Source organism: Myotis brandtii, unplaced genomic scaffold, assembly GCF_000412655.1.
Source record: "Myotis brandtii unplaced genomic scaffold, ASM41265v1 scaffold1338, whole genome shotgun sequence".
Classification (NCBI taxonomy): domain Eukaryota; kingdom Metazoa; phylum Chordata; class Mammalia; order Chiroptera; family Vespertilionidae; genus Myotis; species Myotis brandtii.
This window is the reverse complement of record NW_005354749.1, coordinates 209450-224161: the sequence shown is the minus strand read 5'-3', so window position 1 is coordinate 224161 and position 14712 is coordinate 209450. Positions and strand designations below refer to the sequence as shown.

At 44.9% G+C, this 14712-nt stretch overlaps 1 protein-coding gene across 1 annotated transcript in view; it reads right to left on the bottom strand.

Annotated features, from left to right (window-relative positions):
- Nucleotides 1–14712, bottom strand: part of DOCK2 (dedicator of cytokinesis 2) — a 361206-nt gene that overhangs the window by 329215 nt on the left and 17279 nt on the right. The window contains exons 3-6 of the mRNA XM_014534868.1: nt 8234–8274; nt 7040–7095; nt 6474–6570; nt 2854–3002 (exon numbers count right to left, since the gene is read on the bottom strand). Of these exons, the coding sequence (XP_014390354.1) occupies nt 2854–3002; nt 6474–6570; nt 7040–7095; nt 8234–8274 (343 nt within the window). The remainder of the gene's footprint in view (nt 1–2853; nt 3003–6473; nt 6571–7039; nt 7096–8233; nt 8275–14712) is intronic.

The following is a 14712-nucleotide window of genomic DNA, read 5'->3' as shown; positions in this document are numbered from 1 at the left end:
TCTCTCTCTCTCCCTCTCTCTCTCTCTCTCTCCCTCTCTTTCTCTCTCCAATCTACATGGTCTTTGGGAGGCAGTAGAATGCAGTGGTTAAGCACTGAACTCTGGAATCAAGCATCCTGGTTCAAATGCCAGTGCACTTTGGGCAAAATGACCTAATCATCTGAGAAATGGGGACCTGTCCTGACACTTAAATGAGTTAATACATGGAAAGTGCTTAAAACAGTACCTGTCAGATAGCAAGCGCTCAGTAGGTCATCAATAGTCCTCCTTGCTGGCTTTTTGTTGTTGTGAAATACAGTGGGGCCTTGACTTACAAGTGTCCCGACTAACGAGTTTTTCGAGATATGAGCCGTCTCTCGGCCGATTTTTTGCTTTGAGTTGCGAGCTAAAATTCGGGTTACGAGCCAGCTTCAGATACCCCACCGCTAGTTGGCCCAGCGAACGTCACAGTGAATGCCACAACATCAGCCCAGCATCACGTGTCTCACTCGTTCACTTTATGATTTGACATACAAGTAATTTGAGTTACGAGCTCCGTCATGGAAAGAATTAAACTTGTAAGTCAAGGCCCCACTGTATGTATAAAGGATGCATTTTATAAATGTCCTTGGGGCCACTTTGGTGCTCAACAAAATTGTCTCAATGCAGGAATGGAGTGAGTTGGGGAGGAAATGGGCTGATTTTGGTCACTCTGTGAGCACTCAGCACCCGGTCATGCTTCCCTGACCTCACAGCCACACTCTAGCCAGAGGTCCAGCCTTCTGACTCTCAGGAGGCCACTCGCCGCACCCCAGATTAGAGCTCTAAGTCGGTATTAATTCAAGGTGCACAATTCTCTCTCACTTTCAGCTGAAGTCATCGGGGAAGGGAGGCGAGAAGCAAGGGGCCCCTCAGCCCAGGGCCTCAGTCTCTGAGGGTATCTCTCACTTCCCCAAAGGGAACTGCATGAAACTAAAAGCACAGGGCTGGGTGGGCCATGCCGCAGAGGGGAGGCTGATGGAGGGAGGGCCTGTTCTCTCCCCTTTCTTCCATCACCATCACTCATGCGCTCCTTCAGTGACGACTCACTGAGCACCTACTATGTGCAGACCCTGTCCCTGGCACACAGCCATGAGTGAGACAGTTGCTGTCTTGGAGGAGCTTCCAGCACAGCGGGAGAGACAGGCCAGAAGGGAGGCAACTACTGTGCAGGAGGCCCAGGGTCTGCAAGAGCCCCTAACCCAGGAAAGGCTTCCCATGAGCCGGACCATTCCTTCCACCCTTGGTCCTTTTTCTCAGGAGCCTCCAGGAGGACACAACAACAGAAGGTCACAGATGCCATGGCTGTAAAGCAGCAAAACTCCCTCAATTCCCACACTCCCAGCTGTGGCTGTGCTCAGAGCCACCGCACCAATGGCGGCAGCAGCTGCGCGGCAAACCCGTCGTCCTGTCACTCTGGGGCCCTGTGCATTATAAGCAGATTTGGACACGCTTGGCAGCTGCCAGCCAAGGCACCGGCAGAAGGCCTGGGCTCCTGGGATGGACAGCAGCTGTAAGTTGGACCCATTGGCTTTCCTCTTTGGATCTCCTCCCAAGTGCATATGACAAAAGCAAGAAAGCCTGGCTGCTAGGAAATGATCTTATTCTCATTGCATCGGCTCTTTCTACTTCCTCCTCAGGGAAGTTCCAGACTTGTGGCCCACTTTGCAGTCTGGGTATTTAAAGAAGTGGGCACTCTGACCCACTTCTTTTAACTTTCAAAATTCAGCTTGGAGTCACCTCCACCAGAAGCCTTCCTTGACTTCCTTCTCCAATCAACTTAAGAACATCTTTTTCCTAAGCCATCAAACTGACAACAATACATATCAATAGTTTCCCTGGAGTTCAGTCCTAATTAGGCTGTGGTCCTGTAGTGGACAGAAACTTTCATTTCTATAGCCTCCACACGTAGCAGAAAATCTGTCCAATAATAAGTGCTCAACACTCATTTGTTGTTAGGATGAATAAACAAATGAGTAAGGCATTTGAAGGGGAGGGAGGCCTTTACAGTTCTCAAATGCTCTCCAAGTCACATAGTGGTGAGGCCCATGGACTCTGGAGCCAGGCAGCCTGGAACTAAATGCTGGTTCTTCCACTTACTAGATGTGTGACTGCAAATAAGTGATTTAACCTCTTTAAGAGCCTCAGTTTCTTCATCTGAAAAAAATGAGGACACTACAATTGCATACCCCATAGAGTTGTTATAAGAATTAAATGAGACAGTGCATGCAGAGCACTTAGCATGCCTGGTGCATAATAAGCCCAGATTAAATGTTAGTTAAAATATTATTACCACTATTATTATTACCAGTAGGTTTCCCTGCCTCAAAAAATTGTTTCATGTTCTCCTTAACTTCACAACATTCAAACTCCAATCAATCTCTGCTATTCCCTTTGGAGGAAATGCTTTTGTAACTGTGCATGAGTTAGCTGACAGTATGGGGCTTGGATAATTTAGGATGGGGAAGGACGTTAAATCTCACACTGGGATTTAAGGACCAGTTTTGTAAATGCAGGAATAAAATGACAACTAAGCCAAAAGTGAGCCAGCATGACTGCGCTCCCCAGCCCCTCGGAAGTAGGTTAAATGAGTGTCCTAAATCTCTCAGCCGGGTAATAACTACTGTATAAGCAAGCCTGCTCTCCGCTTGCCTGTCCTGGGTCCCAGGGGGGTGATGACAAAGGCACACAAGCACAGCCTTGGTAACAGCCTTTTCCCAAATAGAAAGTGGCCAACTCGTATCTAAAAATGAAACCAAGCTTCTGGGGAGGGAGGAAGGGAAGAAGGGGGTGGGTAGGGGGAGAAAGCATCTTTTCAGAGGGAAGTGCGTTTACTTGTTGCCATAGTCAATTTTGGACGTGACTTTCTGCTTCAGTTCCTTCAGCTCGTCCTTGGGCAGCGTTCCTGAGAGGAGCTGGGACCGCCACTCCATCAGGTCGTACATCATGGCCTGCACCTGGAGGAAGCGCTCCTTTTTGCTGGCCTAGGAGACAGGAAACAATTCCAGTCACCTGTGCAGGAGGTACCCTTCCCCAGCTACAAAAGGATTGGGTGGTGGTCTTAGTCACTGACATATACCCCCTCTGTCCCCGGGCCACGAGGGTTTCCCAAAAGCAAAGGTAATAATCCCAAATCACTTCTGGATTAAAGAAAGGATGATTTCTGACTTATCCCAAAAGATGCTTGGGCAGGAACACCATGAGCAGCTGCTGTGAAGGGGAGCAGATTTTGCCACCCCAAAATATGTCTCTTTGACATGAGGACTATTTCAAGCTAAAGGCAATCAAAAGCCAACAGATTCAGGAAACGCTCTTTACCACCCCCTCAACTGCCTAAATTTACACTGGAAGGAGGGCCTGTACCAGGAAGAGAGCTCTCACCGTACATACCTTTGTACCTAAGCAACTTATCTGCAGAACAGGGCAACCTTTGTTTTCCAAAGCTCTCCTCTGCCTTCCTGTGAATGACCTTCCTCCACTTTGTATTCCCAGACCCCTCCCCTGTCCTGAGCTCAGGATGTTCTGGAAGCCTCCATCACCTGGCTGCCTTTTGAGTCTCAAACCTTTGGGTCTCCCATAAGCATGAAATTAAATTTGTTTTTTTCTCTCCTATTAAGCTGTCTTATATAAATTTAATTAGTAGACCACCCAAAGAACCAAGAAGAGAAGATGAGAAACTTTCCCCAGCCCTAGAGCTCAGGCCCCTTGAAGGCTGGGAACCAGGGCCATTTCTCTGGTGATAAAGGCCCATTTCTAGGACAGTGTTTCCCCAAGTGTGACATGCATACACATGCGTGATACAATATGGCTTTTAACGGAACAAAGACATCACGCCAAATATTATGGACCTCTACGGTGATTCTCCTCCTGCCCTGTTCAAGCGAAGGAGAATGTTGCAGCTTCATGTAATACGTCTCTAACCTCTCTCTCACATTGGTTAATTTCTGTTTTTTTAACAAAGAGAGAGAGAAGGTCTGTGGCTCAAAGCTTTTGGCAGGTACTAAAGCAAGCATTTAATAACATTGTTTTCAATGTTATTTATTTGAATGATGTTCTAATGGTGCCAAGTACTTTTAGCTTTCCATTTGGGAAAGCATGTGTGGTATAATGAAATATAGTTTTGGTCTTTGTCCCAGGTCTTGGCACAGCTCATAAGATACTTAGCATTCCCTGGGTAATAGATAGGAGTGTCTTTTCTTATTCATAATGAGCTCCTTTCGACCAAGCCTGAGTTTAGGCTAATGACATGACACTTGGTAGTGCCCCTAGATAACCTCTGGATGGGGGCTGGATGCCATAGGAACCAGCCATGTGGTTAGAGAGTTGGAATTTTAAGCTTCCCTCTCACCTCCCCACTCCCAACCTCCAGGGAGCTGAGAGGGGCTAGAAACTGAGCTCAATCACTAATGGTCAATGATATAATCAATCATGACTATGTAATGAGACTTTGATTAAAACCCTCCACAACAAGGTTCAAGGAACTCCCCAGATGGTGAACAGATTAGATTTGCTTCAATATAGGGATGGTGGCACACCTGGGGAAGGCGTAGCAACTCTGTGCCCACTCCCACCCCAGTGCCTTTCCTGGGCATCTCTTCCATGTGGCTGTTCCTGCCTTGTATCCTTTCTAATAAAACAATAACCATGAATACAGCTCTTTCCAGAGCTCTCTGAGCAGAGCCCTAGGTGGGGTTGGGGAGGAATCATGAGAACCCCCAAATGGGGATGCAGGACTTGTGACTGGCATCTGAAGTGACAAATCTTGCAGGGTTGAGCCCTTAAATCTATGGCGTCTGACACTAACTCTGGGTAGTCAGTGTTAAATTGAATTGAATCGTAGGGCATCCAATTGGTGTTGGAGAATCAGAAAATGCTAGAATGAAATAGCTTGCTATACAGTTCCTTATGGGAATCATTTCAGTTTACTAAGAAGGGAGCCAATTTAGGTATTAAGTATATGTTACATAGATGGTATGGAAATAAGGCAAGACTCACGAAGGCGATACTGGAATATTGGAAGTTTAAGGAGCTGTTTACTAGGGTCAAGGGCACGATGGACTTGCTGTCAAGGATTTCTCCAGGGGAAACGCCAAGCATACCTGGGGAAGGCGTAGCAACTCTGTGCCCACTCCCACCCCAGTGCCTTTCCTGGGCATCTCTTCCATGTGGCTGTTCCTGCCTTGTATCCTTTCTAATAAAACAGTAACCATGAATACAGCTCTTTCCAGAGCTCTCTGAGCAGAGCCCTAGGTGGGGTTGGGGAGGAATCATGAGAACCCCCAAATGGGGATGCAGGACTTGTGACTGGCATCTGAAGTGACAAATCTTGCAGGGTTGAGCCCTTAAATCTATGGCATCTGACACTAACTCTGGGTAGTCTGTGTTAAATTGAATTGAATTGTAGGGCATCCATTTGGTGTCGGAGAATCAGAAAATGCTAGAATGAAATCGCTTGCTATACAGTTCCTTATGCGAATCATTTCAGTTTACTAAAAAGGGAGTCAATTTAGGTATTAAGTACATGTTACATAGATGGTGTGGAAATAAGGCAAGACTCACGAAGGCGATACTGGAATATTGGAAGTTTAAGGAGCTGTTTACTAGGGTCAAGGGCACGATGGACTTGCTGTCAAGGATTTCTCCAGGGGAAACGCCAAGCATCCCTGGTGCATGTGTATGAGATGTTTTCAAAAGGGTAGTGGAGATGAATAATGCGCCACATGAGCCTCAAGTCTCCTGTCGGTCCCCCAAACTTTCCTAACAACTGTCGGGGAACTTACGGAACTGGAGGTATCGATGACCATATATTATGAAATATCCACGTGGGAGTCAACATTTATGACTGTAAAAGTAAGTCTGCAAACCGTGTGTGTACAGCAGCAGCTGTGCAGGTGCTGTAACAAATATGCGGGGAGCCGTGGTTGACATTTTCACTCGCAGCTTAATGGTTTTCTTAGCTAATTGCTTTCATTAGAACTTCAGAAACATCAAAGGAGGACTTCAAATTAGATTCGATTCAGTACAGGGAAAACAGATGCAAAATGCGCTCTTTGTTTTTCCGGGGTCAGAGTTTCCTCATAGATCTGAGGACAGCCGCCATTAGTTAATTAACATACGAGAACAGTGTTTCTGAAGGTGTTGTAAGCAGATCAGGAAATCAAAATCCCCTGAGTTTATTAAAACGGCAGAGCCCCATTGAAGTAAGCTTTAGATTGTAACAGCTCTCAAGGTGATTCTTTAAGACACTCAAGTTTGAAAATGTTTGCATTCGTTTAAAAAAGGATCACGTGGCCTTGAGAAAGTCACCAAACCCCTCTGGGCCTTGATGTCCTCATACACTGTGTCCTACTATATCAGTAAAGCCCCCTTGCCCTGTTCAAGGCTAAATTCCACATTTCAACCAAACAAAGACTGCAAGGAGCGCCCATCCCTGGGAACGGGGCTTGGAGTCTCACCACGTAGAGCTGTTTCCAGATGCTGCCCCATTCCCAAAGTGTCGTTGTCACTTCTTGTGCCAGAGGAATTTCTGCAGGAATGATGTTCTCAATATTTCTATTTAAGGCAGGAGAGAAAGCGGTGTGAAATTGGGACCCAGGTGCTAACAAGACAAAATGCTGGCCAATTTGCATGAAGCTGCAGTTGCTGAGAGGGTCCTTGCTGTGAACTTGCTGTCCCCTCCAACAGCCACACCAATTACATTATGCAAATGCAAGAGGCTTCCCTTTTAATGTCCTCCTTCACTGGGGTGGGCCCTTCAAGCTCATTATTCACGGTTAATTTAATTAGTACAGTCCAAAGGCAGTTGCCAATGAAAAGTCTGATTCTCCAAACTTACTGATACCCACTCAGAATCAGACCTGAGCAGGAATCAATTTGGATTAGATGAGGGAAAGCAGCCACACAAATAAACACAGGCACGAAAAAGACGGATCACATCCGCCAAGTCATGCTTTCAAAGAAGACAGGACAGAGACACCCCATAAGCCACTGAAGGCCAAGCCTAGTGAAGAATGGCAAGTACCTTCTTTTTTCAATGGTCACTTCCTTGATGTGGATAAAGGACTTAGGAAAAATGCCCTGTTGGAAATAAGATAACATAGCTTAATATACATAACAAAACATCAAGTACAATAGAATGACACATCCCCACAGAAATAACTGACCCCAGGTCCTCATGGCTTTTCCAAAAGCCACTACTGGAAAAACTCTCAAACTTTAAAGGAATAACCCCAGCATCCACAGAGCAAGGGCTGGATTCTAAATCCACCCATTTAGGTCCAAGTCCCCTCCAGTTTTCCATCAGTTCTTCTAGATCCCACAATAGCCCTAGATTTCAAAGGATGCTCCAGCCCCAGGTGACACATGGACGCTCAACGTATCACATGGGCAAGACAGGGGTGCTTGAAGGACTCACTCTAAGAGAGACAAGGCACTCTGCCTGGCCCCTCTGTGCCCAGTCCCCCTGCACAGTCATGAGCAGTTGGAAGGTCAGGTCCTGAGCAAGCGTCTCCCTGGCTGCAAGTGGACTCGTTTGATTTGAGGTCCTTTTCTCCCTGGATTTATCTGATTGCTCTTTAGAGAGCAAAGTAGGCTCATGCCTCCCAACACACCACTGTCAGGGAGGAAGGAAGAAGCACCTATTGTTATTTCCTTCCTCCAAAAGCTTGGCTCAGTTAATAATAACCGTTTGTCAATTACTCAGAAATTCCTTCCTAAATTCAACCAATGGGCACAATAGGGGCATCTGCCACTGCGCTAGACACTGTGCGAAGTGTGCAGAGGAGCAAAGCAGGCACCTGCTCTCGTGGAGACGAATACGGTGTAATGTGAGGTTGGAACAAGGAAACCCTCAAGGGCAGGGACCAGCCCTGTCTCTCCTCTGTCGTGGCGATACGGAGGTGAGGAAACTATGAATGCCCGAAGCACTCTACAGGAAAGCAGTAGATCAATTTCAAATAAAAAATGCACAGTACCATGGGGCTCAAGGAAGGGAGAAATCAGATATGACTGGCATATTGGGAAAAGTTTCAGGGAGGAGAGGGCTCTGCAGGTTGGCCTTGAAGAATGAGTGAAAGGGGAAGTTGAGGCTCCTGAGTACCAAGTTGTAGAGGTGGGAAAGCACAGGACACAAGGAGGGAGGGGTGGAACCTGTTTGCTAAGGAATGGCAGGTAAAGATACCCAGTATTGTCCCAAACCAAAACAAATTCATCTTACCTGTAACATTTTGTGCTTTATGAGGTATCCCCTATACCAGTCTGCAAAGAGAAAACAAAGAAACAGGTTTCTCATCTATTCTCACAAGTCTATTGCTGGTATTTTTGTTGGTGTGTGTGTGTGTGTGTGTGTGTGTGTGTGTGTGTGTGTGTGTTTGTTTTTAACTAGCAAAGAAACTCCTGCAAACTGCTTTGGACCTTAGATACAAATCAAGTCGGGAAGCCCCTGGGCTTCAACCAGCTGTTCGTTGCCAACATCTCCAAAAAGCATCTACAAATACAGGAATTTCACATAAAAGCAAGTCTCCTCCTTCTTTTGAAAAAAAAACAGGAGGTTCCAGCAGAGATGGCCAGCGCCCTCCCATGGCCACAGCTGCCTGGTGGGGAGGAGCAGCTGGTCCCTGAGACAGAGCAGGTGCCTCCAGCTCACTGGCCGCCACCCAGCCCCTCCCTTATCTCCATCACCTGCTGGGTGCCGTGTCCATGTGCATGTTTCAGCCTCTGCCTCAAGGACATGGAAAGGCTAAGGGAGTTTGGCAAACATCCTAAAATAATATCCCAGTTCTAACAGCAGCAAATGACATCTAACTATGATCTGCAAAAGTTAGTCATTACAAAACAGGCAAGTTCAGGGATGGGTAAAAAGATGTTTAAAAGATTCTTCTTTTTGCAGGAATATCAAATGATACAATTAACACAAATCCAAGTTGCACCCAGGCCTCAGACAAAACGAACCTCAGCGTATTAAGTACTGATGACTGTGATGAGCCCACTGGCCTTTGAAATGAGTCAAGCGCAGCCAAGTAGTGGCGTTTGTCATCCCCGTAAATGTAACATGTCTGTCGGGAGCCTCATTAGCAAATGCTTATTCCCAGGCTGACAGATTGTAGCTGAAATATGTTCTCCACAGACTGAAGAGCAGGTCCCAGAACAAACAACTTACAATGCAAAGTCACCCCTCCCGTCATGACACAGTTTGAGGGGCAGGGCTTAAAGAAAGTTCCAAAGCCACTGGGACCCACAGTGGCTCCTATTTTGAGAGGAAGAAAGAGAGAAGAAGGATAAAAGGAAAGAGAAAAGAAAAGCAGAAAAAAAGGAATAGAGGTTGGAGAGAAAGATTCTCAGGTTTGGAATTAAGTACCATTCTAAGCACTCTTTGAATATGAAGCCTTTTAATCTTCATAACAACCATATGAGATAGGAACTGTAATAATCACCCCATTTTGCAGAAGAGTGGTCTACCTGAGGCACAGAGAAGTAAAGTAACTTGCCCAGGGTCACACAGCTAGTGACAGTGTCAGGATTTGAACATAAGCAGCCATCATACCGTGCTTCCTGTTTAATGTAGGAAGGAGAATGGTGGTTGCCTAAGATCTTCATCCTCCCAGCACCCAAATCCCCAAAACCACAGCCCACTAAGCTACTTTCCAGCTGAATACTTCCAGTGGTGAAAACCTTACCACTCCACACAGCATGACATTCTATTTTCATGCTCCTCTTTAATTTCTCCATCATTATTGGTAATAATTAGCCATTAATGACAGTGCTTATCCCTTCTGAGTGCTTGCTGTGTGCAAGCAACTATGGTCAAGCTTTATGTTTTGTTTTTAATTATAAATTAATCTTCACAACAATCCTAGAAAGTCAGTACAATTACTGCCTCAATTCTACAAGTGAAAATAGAGAGGCACAGAGAGACTAAGCAACTTGCTCATGGTCACACAGCTGGTGAGTGACGCAACTAAGATTTAAACCCAGGTATCTGACTCCAGAGATGACACTCCAAAGCATTGCACAATAACAGTTCTTCCCCCATCCCACCAACTTCGTGTGAGAGCATTTCTGTAATATCACTCGCTACCATTTATTGATGGTTTAATTCATGTAAAGCTGTATGCTAAGTGTTGTACATGCATTTTCTCATTTAGTCCTCATATCAGTACTGTGGGCTAAGTATTAACATTCCCATTCAATAGATAAAGAAGTAGAGATTCAAGTCAATTGATGTACTGGGCCAAATCTCACAATCAGGGTTCAAGGGCATGTCTGCATGGCTTCAAAGCCAGCCCTTCCAGCTGTTCTGCCACAATGTCCCCTGTGAGATGAGCATAAATACAGATAACTGTCTCTTTGAGTACAAATACAGATAAGGGTCACTTGGTTGCAATGACCTGAATCCACTTGATGGCCAAGGCCACCAAAATCCACCAGAAAGCAGGAAAACAATCAAGGAACAAATAGTCCCTGCCCAAAGCTCATGCCCACATCTGCATCTCTGTCACAGGGGCTCCATTCCAGGGACTTTGCCTGCTCTGACCCTTGAGACTCAGTTCCTTGTGCACACTTGTAGGTTTCCTGATTCTCAGAACTTCGGCTCACTCCTGAGCATGGAGTCTATTGACTTTTACCCCCGAGATACACATTCTGGCTCCCATATGCAAGTTCAACCAACACTGATTGTCCACCTACCATGTACATGGGGCTAGATGCTTTCAGAAATAAATCCCAATGACACTTGGCGAGAAGGGCTTACACCATCTCCCCATGCTAGGTGACGAGAATGCGTCAACTACTTCAGGGCTGACATCCTCACCCTGCTGGATCACTGACCTCTGTGACCTTCTGAAGTCAGCTTTACCCAGCTGTACTCCAAGACCTGACTAGGCAGATACCAATAGTAGGCACACGCACAGCCAAATCCTTGACAACAGACTTTGAGCTTTGATCGAAAGCAGGCTCAGTGTAACACAGCACTTACCTTACCCCAGGACTTGCCCGGGGCTCATCGTTCTTTCCGGTTAAATAATAGCAAGGGGTTTTGTGTTAATCCTGCCCATGTAATTGCACTTCTTTTCTTAAATGGAACACTCACAAAGTGCATTGTGGGGGGAGATGAGAAAAGGGATTTTTTTTAACCATTCTTCTGGACAATTGTGAAGTGCCACAATACTCCCATTGTCCGCTCTTCCCACATCCCAAATACCGAAATGAAATGTACCTAAATTCTCTAGTCACCTAGGAGTTGCAGGTGGCGAGGAGAGGGAGGAGAGATTAAAAATATCCCAGCACACCAAAAAGAAATCACAGCCTAGAGATCCAGTCCTCTCTCTGTCACCTCCCGGCAGCATGATGTCTGGTTGTCACCTAAGCCTCAGTTGTAGGCAGTTAGACAGACATGAGCAGAGCAAGGACGACGGGCCAGCTACAAAGGTCACCAGGGCGCAACACCCTGGACACCTAGTGATGAAAAGGAACTGGTAGAGCAGATATTGGAAATATTCACTTCAAGACCTTGCCCTTGGGATTTCTCTCCCCCACTAGAATGCCCCAGTCATGCAGGTGGGATTCTCCTGACCTTTTCTCCTCCGGGGTGTGGTTGGTCATGTGGTAGACCCCCACCGGTAGAGAACAAGGGGGCGGGGGGCGGGGGGCTGGAGGCTAACTTCTATGCAGGAACAGAAGACAGAACAGCCCCTGATAGGTCAGTTTGAAGAAGAAAGCAGTTAATTCCCCTCCCAGGGTTTGAAAAGGAATCCTAGCCCCCTCCCCCTCTCTTCCCACCTCATCCACCCCCCACCCGCAGCTTGAAATTTCTCTTCCAGTGTACTTTCTCTTTGCTTGCTCAAATAAATTTTCTCTAGCGAGTTTGGGTCTTGGCTCTGAATTCTTTTCTTATCCAGAAATCAAGTACTAAGGTTGTTTGACCCGGGTTTGGTTTGACCCCACGGGTCAGACATCAGGTGCTGTTCCCAGCACCTACAGCATTTCCATCTGTAAAATGGGAAAAATAACACCTACTCCACAGAGTTGTTGCAAAAACTATTTTTTTAAAAAAAAACAGTATTATGAAGGTAAACATGTCTGGCGAAGGTACAGAACCTTAGAGAGGAAGAAAACATCTCAATTTTAGGATGTGTTACCTATAGTGTGGACAAAAATACAATGATGGAGTAAGGGAGGGGTAAAGAGGGAGTTTCAACTGCCTCTAAAATTTTTGTTTCTGAAAAAAAAGTCTGAAGTAAACGTGGGAAACGTTAATATTTGTTTCCCTGAGTGGTGAGTGCCTGGGTGTATTTGACTTTCCTGTATGATTGAGGTATCTAATAATACTAAGATCAAACAGAGAAGCTAGTACCTATCAGTAGTTAAAAGACATTGCGGACAGATCACAAGAATTCTCACTTCATATTACACAGTGTTTTACAAAGTATCATACTTTAAAAAGATATTAGCTTGTAAGAACATGTAATAAATAACTTCAAAATGCAATGGGTATTTAATTTTAAAGCGCGCCTTTAACGTTGATGTAAAACATTTTTTGTACTCGTTCAATAGAAACTTATCTGGCCATTGGGTAAAGCTAGCAATAAAACTACTGGTCCACAATGTGTTAAGAGGGTGAGTTCTGGAACCAAAGCCTGGATTTGAATCAAGATCTACAACTTACTGTCTGTGTGATCTTACACACATGGCTGGGATAGCGTGTGTATCAGTAGATGGAATGGGACTTTCTCTGTTGCCCCAGAAAGAGACTCAGGTAGCAAATAACTGAGGGTGGAGCAGACATTCCTTCAGGAGGGCTCATAAAGAAGAGTCTGAGCAAGCTGGGCTACCCCCAAAGCTGGGCTACCTCCACTACCACGGTCTGTGTAATCAGAAGGGAGACAGAGACAGACAGAGAGACAGATAGATCTTTGGAGGTGGCAGATGTGGTCACCCGAGGAGGGCATGGTATAGCTCCCTCATACGCCAAACCCAATCCAAGCTTGGAGGTGTAGTCCAGGAGACCCACTCAGAGATGTTGGTGGGTGGCTGGCATCTCATTCCCCGGCTACATGGCTACAGGTGCAGGGGACAGGCTGATCTTTGGGCTCATTTGATCAGGGAAGACAGAGAATGAGAAAGAGAGAACTTCAGACTCCCAGCCCCAGCCTCATGGAAGCTGGGGAAAGCGAAGAAGGAGGGGAACATTACACTGGATATGGAAATGAAGTCTTCTTCTGAGATGTCATTAAATATCAGGAAAGATGTCAACCAAGCGTGAGTGAAGGAAGTGACTGGGGGGAAAGAGCACTGCTTTTTTATGTGGAGCTCTGACTGCCCAATAAATACTTACATGTGTTTCCACATTTATTAGTAAAGTCAGGACACAGAATGTTTATGCTGCCTCCGGATAGAAGAGGCAGCCTGAGAATGTAATGTGGACAAAGAAATAAACATTAGGGTGCCTAAGGCTTAGCAACAGGTATCCTTCTGAACTGTTTAGTTTTTTATGACAACAAAGTATTATCTTCATAATAAAAAGTTAGTCCAAATGCTTGAGCTCTAGAGAAAGGAAATTCATTCATGTCTAAGGTTCCAGGGCAGGTTTTTGTCTTCCTCATCTACCTGACTGAGTAAATCTCTTACACAAGCAGGGCAGGGCTAGTCTCACCCATCCAGGCAAGGAGAGGGCCAGCCTCAGGGTTCCCTGGCCATTCTGTGAAGTTTCAGTGTCACTCTCTATAATGGGGGAGGAGAGGGAATTACCAACAGGAGCATCTCAGCCACAGGCACGGAGCTGGCCAGCTTCTCTACTTTCTCTCATTTTATCCTCAGAACAAGGCCAGGAGCAAGGTGGTAATAACCCATTTCACAAGTGGGAAAACGGAAGCTTACCTACCTAGGGTCCCTCAGCTGGTGGGTAGTGGAGCAGAGAATAACTTTCTGATTCAAAAGCCCATGCTCTTTCCACTTTTGCGGGGGGAGTGAGGGTATAGGAAGCAGAGATTTAAAAACAATTAAAAAGTACAAAAAATACAATTTAAAAAACCAGTTATTCGCATTCCTATCACCTAATATTAATCGGTGCTAATATCTGGAGATATGTGTTTAAAATCATCAAGACTATATTATTTTTGTCTAAAATAGACATGTGTTGTTATAAAGAATTTAAACTAAGAAGAGTAGAAATATAAAAGCTAAAAGAATCATCTTGCATCTCATTACCCAGAAAAAGGAAAACACTGTTAATATCATTCCAGTCAACTTTCATTTATAATTAGTATACAAAATGACAGATAGATAAATAGATGAAATATAATTTTAAATGCTCTCATAAAAATCAGCATATAGTAGAGATACTATGTAAATACAAATCTCAAACTTAATCTTATTTATATTTAACAGGAGAAAAGAAGTGAAATTGAAGGAAATATTGAAACTTCAATTAAATGTTTCTTCTTCACAAAAAAAGATTTCCAAAAATTTCCTCTAAAATGAAAATAGTCATGAAAAAAACTAAAAAATTGGAGTGGTTATGGCTTTTTTTAGTTACATGTTTTATTTCTAATTAAAACCAACTCTGTTATAAAAGTGATATCATGGATTTAATCTACTCTCTTTCATTGCTCTCCCTACTTCATATTTTTTTAAATATGTTTTTATTGATTTCAGAGAGAAAGGGAAGGGGAGAGAGAGATAAAAACATCAATGATGAGA